Source organism: Rhinopithecus bieti, unplaced genomic scaffold (genome assembly GCF_001698545.2).
Source record: "Rhinopithecus bieti isolate Rb0 unplaced genomic scaffold, ASM169854v2 scaffold_13704, whole genome shotgun sequence".
NCBI lineage: Eukaryota > Metazoa > Chordata > Mammalia > Primates > Cercopithecidae > Rhinopithecus > Rhinopithecus bieti.
In genome coordinates, this window is record NW_016808231.1 from 4,415,512 (window position 1) to 4,428,367 (window position 12,856).

The 12,856-nt window shown below is 51.1% G+C and overlaps 2 protein-coding genes across 5 annotated transcripts in view; one reads left to right on the forward strand and one right to left on the reverse strand.

Moving 5' to 3' along the window:
• The window catches only part of HMOX2 (heme oxygenase 2), a 39,310-nt gene extending 34,801 nt beyond the window's left edge, over positions 1–4,509 (reverse strand). The window contains exon 1 of one of the 2 annotated variants that reach the window (XM_017886317.1): positions 4,365–4,509. The gene's annotated coding sequence lies outside the window, so the exon portion shown is untranslated. Of the gene's footprint in view, positions 1–4,192 lie in introns of both variants that reach the window. The other variant, XM_017886319.1, reaches the window with a different exon arrangement.
• A 6,942-nt stretch (positions 4,510–11,451) lies between these two features.
• The window catches only part of NMRAL1 (NmrA like redox sensor 1), a 15,839-nt gene continuing 14,434 nt past the window's right edge, over positions 11,452–12,856 (forward strand). The window contains exons 1-2 of one of the 3 annotated variants that reach the window (XM_017886320.1): positions 11,452–11,790; positions 12,145–12,220. In XM_017886320.1, the coding sequence (XP_017741809.1) occupies positions 12,181–12,220 (40 nt within the window). In that variant the 5' untranslated portion in view covers positions 11,452–11,790; positions 12,145–12,180. Of the gene's footprint in view, positions 11,810–12,144; positions 12,221–12,856 lie in introns of all 3 variants that reach the window. The other 2 variants (XM_017886322.1, XM_017886321.1) reach the window with 2 other exon arrangements.

A 12,856-nucleotide genomic window follows, 5' to 3' on the forward strand; every position in this document is an offset into this window, starting at 1 on the left:
AATAAATAAATAAAATAAAATAAAATAAAATAAAAAATAAAAAATAAAAAAGCTGGGCGCAGTGGCTCATGCCCATAATCCCAGCACTTTGGGAGGTCGAGGTGGGTGGATCACCTGAGGTCAGGAGTACGAGACCAGCCTGGCCAACACAGTAAAACTTCACCTCTACTAAAAACACAAAAATTAGCCAGGCATGGTGGCACACAGCTGTAATCCCAGCAACTCAGGAGGCTGAGGCTGGAGAATAGCTTGAACCCAGCAGGCTGAGGTTGCAGTGAGCTGAGATTGTGCCACCACACTCCAGCCTGGATGACACAGCAACACTGTCTCAAAAAAAAAAAAAAAAAAAAGGCCAGGTGCGGTGGCTCACGCCTGTAATCCCAGAACTTTGGGAGGCTGAGGCGGGAAGATCACGAGGTCAGGAAATCGAGACTATCCTGGCTAACACGGTGAAACCCCGTCTCTACTAAAAATACAAAAAATTAGCCGGGCGTGGTGGCGGGCACCTATAGTCCCAGCTACTCAGGAGGTTGAGGCAGGAGAATGGCGTGAACCCGGGACGCAGAGCTTGCAGTGAGCCGAGATCGTGCCACTGCACTCCAGCCTGGGCAACAGAGCAAGACTCCGTCTCAAAAAAAAAAAAAAAAAAAAGAAAAATAAGAAAAGGCAGGCTGGGTACAAGACACCAGTCTGTTATGCCATTCTTCCCCACAGCCTTTTTAAAGTTACTGAGAACTATGACAGTAATTAGGCCTATGATACTCCTGGGAAGGAAACGAATCTATTTGTGAAACAAAAATTAATTTTTTCCCTAAGCCAAGTGAAGAGAATATCCACTTCGTTGGCCTCTGATATACACACTGACAGCACAGTTCACCACACAACAATCACCTCTTCTGGAGTCCCTTTCCTCAGGTATTCTATTCACTTACCTCTCTATCTTCCCTGCTAGTCCACTCCCTCCTCTTTCCAGCCTGTGCCTTAGACAAGGACCCCAAACAAGAATAACCTGAGAAACTCCAAAAACAGGTTCCCAGTCATAATCCCAATTTTACCAAAAAAGAAAGGTTTGGAAACCCCTTAGATCAACAAGCAGCATCCAAAGACACCAAAAACTTAGGCTCACCAAGTATTAACTTCCTGCCTCAGCCTCCCAAGTAGCTGAGATTATAGGCATGTGCCAGCATCCCACTTATTGTTCAGTCTAATATAATTTTTTTTTTCTTTGAGACCAAGTTTCGCTCTTGTCGCCCAGGCTGGAGTGCAATGGCACGATCTCAGCTCACTACAACCTCCGTCTCCTGGCTGCAAGCAGTTTTCCTTCCTCAGTCTCCCGAGTAGCTGGGATTACAGGCTACTTTTTGCAAGGCTAATTTTTGTGTTTTTAGTAGAGACACGATTTCACCATGTTAGTCAGGCTGGTCTCGAAATTGCAAGGCTAATTTTTGTATTTTTAGTAGAGGCGGGTTTCAACACGTTAGCCAGGCTGGTCTCGAACTCCTGACTTCAGATGATCCACCTGCCTCGGTCTCTCAAAGTGCTGGGATTACAGGCGTGAGCCACCGCACCCAGTCTAGGTCAAGTTTTTAATCTCTTTTCTCTCCAAGGAGTTAGAAGCTGAATTTCAAATTTTACACTGAAATACACAATTCTAATTTTCTTTTCTTTTCTTTTTTTTTTTGAGACCAAGTTTTGCTATTGTTGCCCAGGCTGGAGTGCAGTGGCGCAATCTCAGCTCACCACAACCTCCGCCTCACAGGTTCAAGTGATTCTCCTGCCTCAGCCTCTCAAGTAGCTCAGATTATAGGCACGTGCCACCATCCCTATGGTGATGATTATAGGCACGTGCCATCATCCCTATGGTGAATTAGCAAAAAAGCTAATTTTTTTTTTTTTTTTTTAAGTAGAGACAGGGTTTCTCCATGTTGGCCAGGCTGGTCTCTATCTCCCGACCGCAGGCGATCCATCCACCTCGGCCTCCCAAAGTGCTGGGATTACAGGCGTGAGCCACTACACTGGACCCACAATTCTAATTTTCAAAGTATATCGCCCTCCTGGAGGAGTGATATTCCAGTTTTGGGTGTAATCCTGATGTAGAGCCCAAATGTCCTGTGAAGAGAGTCAGCTGTTAAAAGGAAACCAAAAAAATCAAGGTAGCTCTAGCTGTCCAATTTTACAAGTTTTCAACAGATTTGATGAGGGGTGACCTAAATGCAGTCAATGCTTTATTGTCTGTTAACTCATTGGCACTGGCGTTTCTAGAGTTGCTCATGTTCCCCCTTTTGGTGACTCACAGCATTTCAACATGTTGCCACAGCAAAGGAAAAAAGGAAATCAAGTCACAATGGAGGAATCACAGGATTTCCCTCTTCACATCCCCATTTAGATGAGGTCATTCAATGAGTGTGTGTGTGTTTCCAAGGCTCCACAAATTCCCACACCCTCACCAGTGTTTAAACCTAAATGTTGTATCTGATAACTTTTTCTAATTTTACCAAGTAAACTTTTATATGTCTTATTTAACTGTGAACTCCTGGTAAGCACAAATTTTGTCTTGTGATATTTATTTTTTCTTTTTTGAGACAGGGTCTCACTCTGTCAGCCAAGCTGGAGTGCAGTGATGCGATCTCAGCTCACTGCAACCTCCACTTCCTGGGCTCAAGTGATCCTCCAAAATCAACCTCCCCAGTAGCTGGGATTACAGCCACGCGCCACCCTGCCCATTTAATTTTTTGTATTTTTAGTAGAGACAGGGTTTCACCACGTTGACCAGGCTGGTCTCTAAGTCCTGACCTCAGGTGATCCGCCTACATCGGCCTCCCAAAGTGCTGGGATTACAGGCGTGAGCCACCCTGCCCAGCCTAAGCTGAGTTTTAACACTGACCTCGTTTTACACGTGGAAAAATGATCAACTCGCAAGGCTTTGCAAGGGGCTGAGAGGAGAAGGCTTCCTCCAGTGGAAAGTACCACGCAGTGCTTTTTTTCTTTTCACTTTTTTTGAGATGGAGTCTCGCTCTGTCACCCAGGCTCTGCCTCCTAGGTTCAAAGGATTCCTGCCGCAGCGTCCTGAGTAGCTGGGATTACAGGCATGCCCCAACACCTCAGGCTAATTTTTGTATTTTTAGTAGGGACGGAGTTTCACCATGTTGACCAGTCTGGTCTCGAACTCCTGACCTCAAGTGATCTGCTTGCCTCGGCCTCCCCAAAGTGCTGGGATTACAGGAGTGAGCCACTGCACCGGCCAGCGTTTTTTTCAATCACACTCCACCTTGTCTGGTTTATAGTGCCATCAACAAAACAGTATGTAAGGATGGACAGCCACAGGCCACGACAACCGGCTCATCAGAAGCGATTTTTTTTTAATGGAGTCTTGCTGTGTTGCCCAGGTTGGAGTGCAATGGCGTGATTGGTAGCTCATTGCAACCTCCGCCTCCCGGGTTCAAGCGATTCTCCTGCCTCAGCCTCCTGAGTAGCTGGAGCTACAGGCTCACGTCACCATGCCCTGCTAATTTTTGTATTTTTAGTAGAGACGGGGTTTCATCATGTTGGCCAGGCTGGTCTCGGACTCCTGACCTCAAGCAATCCGCCCGCCCCGGCCTCCCAAAGTGCTGGAATTACAGGCTTGAGCCACCGCCCCGGCCCAGACGCGATTTAAATGGCATGACACAGGCAGGCCACGTGCAAAGACGGCAAGGAGGTCCTGGCAGCTTTTGCAGGGCAATTAATGCACCCAGAGCACTGCGCTCAGAAGGTGACAGGTAAACCCATGTCCGGACTAACCGGCTGCCCCTACAATTGATCCCTCCCAGTCCGACTCTGCTCCAAGCTGTACCAGGGTTCACTTGTGAAGTCACGACACCCACTCAAGCGGCACTTCGTATACAGATAAGGGCACTGGAGGAAGGGCAGAGACCCGGCCAGTGCCAACAGCCCGGGAAGCCGCTAAGCCGGGCTCCAATCTCTGCCAGCATCCCCTGTCAGCACCGCCGACGTCCCCAGCTACGACCCGGGGGGTCACCTCGCCCAGCACGGCCGTGACGCTGGGAGGGGGTGGGCCCAAGGGGGACGCCAAAGAAAGCCGCTCAGGCCTCCCCGGGTCCCCGGGGAGACGATTCTAGAGAGCGGCGTCCGGGGTTTCGCCCTCCCCTGACAGCCCCTCCACGCCCGTCTTCGTCCTTCTGCCCGGCCTCACCCAGTTTCCGGCCTGCCCGGTCTCCCCTCAGACCCGCGCCGGGGACGCAGACGGCTGTGGCCTGGCCGAGCCCAGGTCCGAAGGCCTGGACCGAGGCAGTGCCCGCGAAGGACGCGGCGCGGTGCGAGGAGCCGGGCGGAAGGAAGGCCCTGGGAGGGCGCAGACAGCTCACCTGCCGCAGGTCGCTGTGGCCCGACGCAGCCTCCACTCAGCTTGCCCGTCAGCGACTCCCTCAGGCGCCGCAGTCCCCGCAGCCCAGCGGACTGGCGCGAAGGCCGGTGCAACGTAGGCACGCAGCGCGGGGCGGGGCCTAGGGAGGACACGCCCCTTGTAGCTGACACGCCCTTGCGGGGGGCGGGAAGCGGAGCATGTGGCTTTTTCCAGGTCTTTAGACGCTGCAGGCTCAGGCTCTGCTCAGCGGGGTAAGTAGGGGTGCTTCGGCAGGAACGCTACTGTTCACAAGAGCCGAGGTGTGTGAGGGTGCCTCAGGGCTGAGCACTTTTCTTCCGCAGTGTGGTTTAATCCTTTTACATCCACTCAGTGATGTAAGAAATAGGGTTGTCAATCGTGGCACCACCCACTTGGTCACTTGCCAATGCAATCTGCGAAACTGAGTCTCAACTCCGACACATCGGTTACAAGTCTTGTATCTGATCTACCTGTTGCATTATGGGCATTCTTCAAACAGCAGCCAGAATGACAGAATGATTTTTTTTTTTTTTTGAGACGGAGTTTTGCTCTTGTCACCCAGGCTGGAGTGCAATGGCGTGATCTCGGCTCACTGCAACCCCTTTCCCCCGGGTTCAAGCAATTCTCTTCCTCAACCTCCCGAATAGCTGGGATTACAGGCACGTGCCACCACACCCGGCTAATTTTTATATTTTTAGTAGAGATGGGGTTTCACCATGTTGGCCAGGCTGGTCTTGAACTCCTGACCTCAGGTGATCCACCCGCCTTGGCCTCCCAAAGTGCTGGGATTACAGGCGTGAACCACCGTGTCTGGACTTTTTTTTTTTTTTTTTTTGAGACAGGGTCTGGCTGTGTCGCCCAAGCTGGAGTGCAATGGTGCAATCAGAGTTCTCTGCAGCCTCGAACTCCTGTTCTCAAGCCATCCTCTTGCCTCAGCCTTCCAAGTAACTTGGACTAAAGGCATGCACCACCATGCCAGGGAATTTTTTACTGTTTATAATCCCAGCACTATGGTAGGCAGAGGCAAGAGGATTGCTTGAGTGCAGGAGTACAAGACCAGCCTGGGCAACATAGGAAGACCCCATCTCTACAAAAAAATTTAAACATCAGTCTGAGGTGGTGGTGTGTGCCATGTGCCTATAGTCCCAGCCACTTGGGAGGCTGAGGTGGGAGGATTGCTTGAGCCCAGAAGTTCCTAGGCTGCAGTGAGCTGTGATGGTGCCACCTTACTCCAGCCAGGGCAACAGAGTGAGGACGTGTCTCTTCCAAAAAAAAAAAAAAAAAAGTCACCAGAGATATGAATATGAATACATAGCTCAGATAGGACGCAATGGCTGATTGCTGTTTTGTTTTGTTTTTTTTTTTGAGATGGAGTCTCACACTGTCGCCCAGGCTGGAGTGCAATGGCGCAATCTTGGCTTACTGCAGCCTCCTCCCCGGTTCAAGCAATTCTCCTGCCTCAGCCTCCCAAGTAGCTGGGATTACAGGCGCCTGCCACTACGCCCGGCTAATTTTTTGTATTTTTTTTAGTAGAGACGGGGTTTCACTATGTTGGCCAGGCTGGTCTTGAACTCCTGACCTTGTGATCCGCCCACCTTGGCCTCCCAAAGTGCTGGGATCATAGGCGTGAGCCATGGACCCCAGCCCAATTTTGTCGTGTGTTGTTTTTTTTTTTTTCGAGGACCGAGTCTCGCTCATGTCGCCCAGGCTGGGAGTGCAGTGGCGCGAATCTCCACTCAACTGCAGCTCATCCCCAGTTCATTGCCATTCTCCTGCCTTCAGCCTATCCCATGTAGCTGGGACTACAGGCGGCCCGCGACCGCGCCTGGGTAATCTTTTTGTATTTTAGTAGAGCACGGCGCGTTCACAGTGTTAGCCAGCGGATAGGCTGTCGATCTCCTGACCTCGTGATCCGCCGCGTCTCGGCCCGTCCAAAGTCAGTGGGCCATTACAGGCGTGTAGCACAGCGGCCCGGCCAAATTTTTGCTACTATTTTCAGTAGAGACAGTTCCCATATTGGCCGCTAGGTCTCAAATCCCTCGACTCAAGTGATCCGCACCCGCGTGGCCCTCCAGCTGGTGTTTTTTTGTTTGTTTTCAAGAGGAATGGGGTCTCCTATGTTGTCCAGACTGAGTTGTGGAATGCTAGGAAGCAATCCTCCCCACTTGACCTCCCGACCACTTGAATTACAAGATGTGAGCCGGTCGGCCCGCCTGCTGTCCACCTTTATGTCTCTCTGCGGCCTTGTATTTTAAAAGGAACTCACATTCCTCAGAATAAATTCTCTCTGGGCCAGGCCGCAAGTTGACTCACGCCTGTAATCAGCCGTTTGGGAGGTGAGGCAGGCGGATCACCCTGAGGTCAGTTCAAGGACCAGCCTGGGCCAACATGGTGCAAACCGACATCTCTACTAAAAAAAAATACAAAAATTAAAAAAATTATTTTCTCAAACTCGAATTAATGTCCCACCCACTGAAGTGTTTAAGGGTGAAGGGCACTCATGTCGGCAACTCCACTTTAAATGCATTTAAAAGAAGATAGTTGATGAGTGGATAGATGGATAAATATATCTAAGGTGGTAAGCTTATGGAGTTCCCATTCAGCTCTTTCAACTTTTCTGTAGTTTAACATTTTCAAATAAAATTTTCGGTGAAAATATCTTGTCATCCACGCTGTGTGAGAGGACCACGAAACAGGCTTTGTGCTGAGCAATAACTTTTAATCACCTGGCGTGCGCGCAGCTGGGCCCGAAGAGAGAGTCAGGGCTAAGGGAGATAAGGGTGGGGTCGGTCTTTATAGGATTTGGTAGGTAAAGGAAAATTAACCAGATCGAAGGCGGCTTTGTTCTCTGGTGGGCAGGAGTGGAGTCACAAAGGTGCTCAGTTGGGGAGCTTTTGAGCCAGGATGAGCCGGGCACAAGAATAATTGTCATCGCTTCCCTTAGCAAGGACCCGGCCATCTTTCACTTCTTTTGCTGGTGAATGCCATCAGTTACAGGCGGCGGCAGGACATTTTCACCTTCTTTTGTGATTCTTCGTATACTTAGGCCATCTGGCGTATCGTGCAAGTCACAGGGGAGCGATGGCCTGGCTGGCGGCTCAGAGGCTGACAATGATAACTGTAATGTCTATTGCCAGACACTGTGCACGCAAGTCAATACACCAAGGACACACGCGCCTGCAGCAAGAGAGGCCTGATAGTAGGAGCCAACGAGGATGCAGTGGCTCATGCCTGTAATCCCAGCACGTTTTGGGGATGGCCAAGGGAGGAGGATCACTTAAGGGCCAGAGTTCAAGATCAGGATGGACAACATAGATGTAGCAAGGACAGAGCGGCAGACAAACTCCCTCAGACACTTCGAGTTACATACAGAACAGGAAGCCGGTTTATTCAGCTGGGGCATCAGGCAAGATTTCACCCTTCCAAGAGCCAACCCCCGACTGAGCAATATTTCTGTCCCTTTTAGGGATCACAACTCTAAGGGGGTGCATGGCAGAGATCCGGACTGATTGAGCAACGCAAGGGGGTACGTGCACTGGGGCGCTGCATGCACTGGTATTAGATCGGGACAAAACCCAAGCCAGGGATTTTCACAGTGCATTTCCTATACAATGTCTGTAATCTATAGATAACAGAACTAATTATGGGTCAGGGGTCGATCTTTAACCTACCAGGCCAGGCGGTGCGGCACTGGGCTGTCTGCCTCGTGGATTTCATTTCTGCCTTTTAGTTTTTACTTCTTCTTTGGAGGCAGAAATTGGGCATAAGACAATATGAGGGGTGGTCTCCTCCCTTAATAGAACTCATTTCTACAAAAAATAAAAAAAAAATTAGCTGGGCATGGTGTTGTGTACCTTTATTCCCAGCTACTGGGGAGGCTGAGGTGGGAGGATCGCTTGAACCCTGAAATTTGAGGCTGCAATGAGCTATGACCACACCACTGCACTCCAGCCTGGGCAACAGAGTGAGACCCTGTCTCTTAAAAAATCAATCTTAGGGCCACCCAATGAGGAGATGGGAGGAAACTTCAATCTGTCTCCCCCAGTAATTTGGGGCTAGGGTTTTTAAGGATTTTGAAGTGGGCCAAAGTGTGAAGACTGTTGATTTGTTGAAGAGTGCAGAAGGAAGCCATGGGACAGGAAGATGAAGGAACTATAGTCTCATGCTGACTCCATGGAGGTCTTCAAACTGGTTGACATCACCCTTTTCCTGGAATTTGGAATCTGAAAATATCTTAAGCAATTTTTTTAAGTTATTTTATTTTTATTTTTTAATCAATCTGTTTTTTTATGATGCACTTTCTGCTTTCGTCATATCTTAAGCAATTCTCAAATAAGAGCTTATGATTCTAGTGTCACAGATCCTAACTATAGGAACAATGGGGAGGCAAAAGGTCAGTTCTCAGGGACTTTCAGTTACAAGGAAGTGGGTAAAAGTGCACAGCCTGATTAGTGCTTAAATATAACTGAGTGTGTGTCCAGAATTCTTGTTAACCATGTGAGGCAGGCTTAAATATATTCATTCTGATCCCCTCCTCCACCGACCTTTTTTTTTTTTTTTGAGATGGAGTCCCGCTCTGTTGCCCAGGGTGAGCAGTGGCATGATCTCGGCTAACTGCAACCTCTGCCTCCCGGGTTCAAGTGATTCTCCTTGAACCTCCCAAGTAGCTGAGACTCCAAGTAGCTGAGACTACAGGCACCCGCCACCATGCTTGGCTAATTTTTTGTATTTTTAGTTGAGATGGGGTTACACCGTGTTAGCCAGGATGGTCTCGATCTCCTGACCTCGTGATCCACCCACCTCGGCCTCACAAAGTGCTGGGATTACAGGTGTGAGAGACTGCGCTGGGGTGATTCCCCCTTTTAAGAGATGGGGTCTTGCTTTGTCATCCAGACTGGAGTGCAGTGACATGATCTTGGCTCACTGCAACCTTGACCTCCTGGCCTCAAGTGATCCTCCTGCCTCAGCCTCCCAAATCACTGGAATTACAGGCCACCGCACCATGCTGAGTCATTTTTTAGTTTTATTGAACACAAAGAAATTACTGAAATCGTGGGCCGGGTGTGGTGGCTCCTGCCTGTAATCCCAGCACTTTGGGAGCCTGAGGTGGGACGATCACTTGAGGTCAGGAGTTTGAGACCAGCCTGGCCAACATGTCGAAACGCCGTCTCTACCAAAAATAGAAGAAAATTTAGCCAGGCATGGTGGCTCCTGCCTGTAATCCCAGCTACTCAGGAAACTGAGGCAGGAGAATAGCTTGAACCCAGGAGGCAGAGGCTGCAGTGAGCCAAGATCACACCACCACTGCACTCCAGCCTGGGCGACAGAGCAAGACTCCACCTTGAAAACAAAAAAACAAAACAAGGCCGGGCATGGTGGCTCAAGCCTGTAATCCCAGCACTTTGGGAGGCCGAGAGGGGCGGATCACGAGGTCAGGAGATCGAGACCATCCTGGCTAACACGGTAAAACCTCCTCTCTACTAAAATACAAAACTAGCCGGGCGAGGTGGCGGGCGCCTGTAGTCCCAGCTACTCGGGAGGCTGAGGCAGGAGAATGGCGTAAACCTGGGAGGCGGAGCTTGCAGTGAGCTGAGATCCGGCCACTGTACTCCAGCCCGGGCGACAGAGCGAGACTCGGCCTCAAACAAACGAAAAAACCCAAAATCAGTGCAAATAGCAGCAACTTCAAAAGTGAGTTAAAAGCTGGGCACAGTGGCTCCCACCTGTACTCCCAGCACTTTGGGAGGCTGAGGCGGGTGAATTGTTTGAGGCCAGGAGTTCAAGAACAGCCAGGCCAACATGGTGAAACCCCCCTCTCGACTAGAAATACAAAAATTAGCTGGGCATGGTGGTGTAGCAGGGTGAGCCGCAGAAAAGAACCCCTCAGACACTGGATTGTAGAAGGAAAGGGCTTTACTCAGCAGGGAGCATCAGCGGACTTACGTCTCCAAAACCCAAGCTCCCTTTTAAGCAATTCCTGTCCCTTTTAAGGGCTTACAACTCTAAGGGGGTCTGTGTGAGAGGGTTGTGACCGATTGAGCAAGCAGGGAGTACATGACTGGGGGCTGCATGCACTGGTAATCAGAACCGAAAGGAACAGGACAGGGATTTTCACGATGCTTTTCCATACAATGTCTGAAATCTATAGATGACACAAGCAGTTAGGTCAGGGCTTGATTTTTAACTACCAGGCCCAGAGCGCGGTGCTGGGCTATCTGCCTGTGGATTCCATTTCTGCCTTTTAGTTTTTAACTTATTTCTTTGGAGGTAGAAATTGGGCATAAGACAATATGAGGGGTGGTCTCCTCCCTTAGTGGCACATACCCGTAATCCGAACTACTCAGGAAACTGAGACAGGAGAATCGCTTGAACCCAGGAGGCGGAGGTTGCACTGAGCCAACATTGTGCCACCACTGCACTCCAGCCTAGGCGACAGAACCACTCTGTCTTAAAAAGAAAAGAAAAGGCCAGGTGAGGTGGCTCACGCCTGTAATCCCAGCAATTTGGGAGACCGAGGTGGGTGGATCACGAGGTCAGGAGTTCGAGACCAGCCTGGCCAAGATAGTGAAACCCTGTCTCTACTAAAAATACAAAAACTAGCTGGGCGCGGTGGTGTGTGCCTGTAATCCCAGCTACTCGGGAGGCTCAGGCAGGAGAATCTCTTGAACCCGGGGGGCGGAGGTTGCAGTGAGCCGAGATCGCACTCCAGCCTGGACGACAGAGCGAGACCCTGTCTCAAAAAAATAAAATAAAATGCAGTGGCCGGATCTGAGCTCACTGCAAGCTCTGCCTCCCGGGTTCAAGCCATTCTCCTGCCTCAGCCTCCTGAGTAGCTGGGACTACAGGCGCCCACCACCTCGCTCGGCCAGTTTTTTGTATTTTTTAGTAGAGATGGGGTTTCACCGTGTTAGCCAGGATGGTCTCGATCTCCTGACCTCGTGATCCGCCCTTCTCGGCCTCCCAAAGTGCTGGGATTACAGGCTTGAGCCACCGCGCCCGGCCCCTAAAATAATAAAATTTTTAAACTGAGTTAGGCAAAGCAAATACCCAGCGGACAAGGCCTCAAGGGGTACGAGTCATGGACATAGCTTTAACTATCTTTGCCTGACGCCAAATACCTGAAAATTCAGATGTTCATGCAAGATAAAGTAATTTTCTCCTCCTCCCAGTGGTCACCCGCAGCATCCGGTTAAGCGGCTCTCCGCCTCGCTCATTTCGGTCTAACCGGATTTACACAAATTCACGGTGCACGTGCCTGGGGCGGGCAAACCCGGAAAGAATGCCGAGTCCCGCAGGAGCAAGGAGGAGCCAACTGCGCCGGAGGAGGAGTTTCTGCCGACACTTCCGGATTGGCTGCTACAGCCGGGGGGTCCTCCGACGCTGTGCTCCCGGGAGCGGCGCTCTGCCGGGTGAGGCCGGAGCTGCGAGGTGGGGTCGGCGTCTCGCGGGCAGCTCCATCCCCGCCTCTGCAGTGGACTTGGCCGCAGAATCGGGGTCCCGGGCTCCTGGAACTTGTTCCGGCCAGGCCGCGGCACGGAGGTCACTCCAGCCGGTGGAACTCGGGCCAGGGAGCGGGTGACCGGACTCGGGCGGGGGAGGCGGGACGGAGGAGGGTCGCGGGTCTCGGGACGGGCGTCTTGCCGCTCCGGGCCCAGCTGCCCCCCCTCGACACATACTCGGTGCGCAGACAATGGGTGGTCCCTTGTTGCTCCTGGCGGGAACCCGGGCCTCACCCCCAATTCCACGCCTCCCACTACCCCCAGATCTCTCTGGACCGCATTCGTCCCCTTCTCGTCCTCATGGCGGACAAGAAACTGGTGGTGGTTTTCGGAGGCACAGGTGAGCGAAACCCCAGACTGGGGCCCCTGCAGAAGCAGGGCGCCCAGCCCTGAAGACCGCCCGTCCTGGGGTCTGCAGGGAGGGGTAAGGTCACTGGGACCCCCGACCCGGGTTGGGGCTGTGGTCGCAGGAACGAGACCAGAATTGCTTTCCTTTTTTTTTTAGACGGAGTTTTGCTCTGTCACCCAGGCTGGAGTGCAATGGCACGATCTTGGCTCACTGCAACCTTGGCCTCCCGGGTTCAAGGGATTCTCCTGTCTCAGCCTCCCAAGTAGCTGGGATTACGCGCATGCCACCATGCCCGGCTAATTTTTGTATTTTTAGTAGAGTCGGGGTTTCATCGTATTGGTCAGGCTGGTCTCAAACTCCTGACCTCAGGTGATCGACCCGCCTCGGCCTGCCGAAGTGCTGGTGTTACAGGAGTGAGCCACCACGCCCGACCTGCTTTCCAAATTAAAAAAAATAAGTTACTTAACTTACTTGAATAGGAGTACTTGAACATGATACCAAAATTATATCTTCTTCCTAGCCTCCTCTTCTACCTCATCTATCGCTGTTACCAAGTTTCTTGAATATCCTGCCAGAGTAGATAACACGTTATCATTTTTAAAAATGATAGCATAGGCCGGGCGCGGT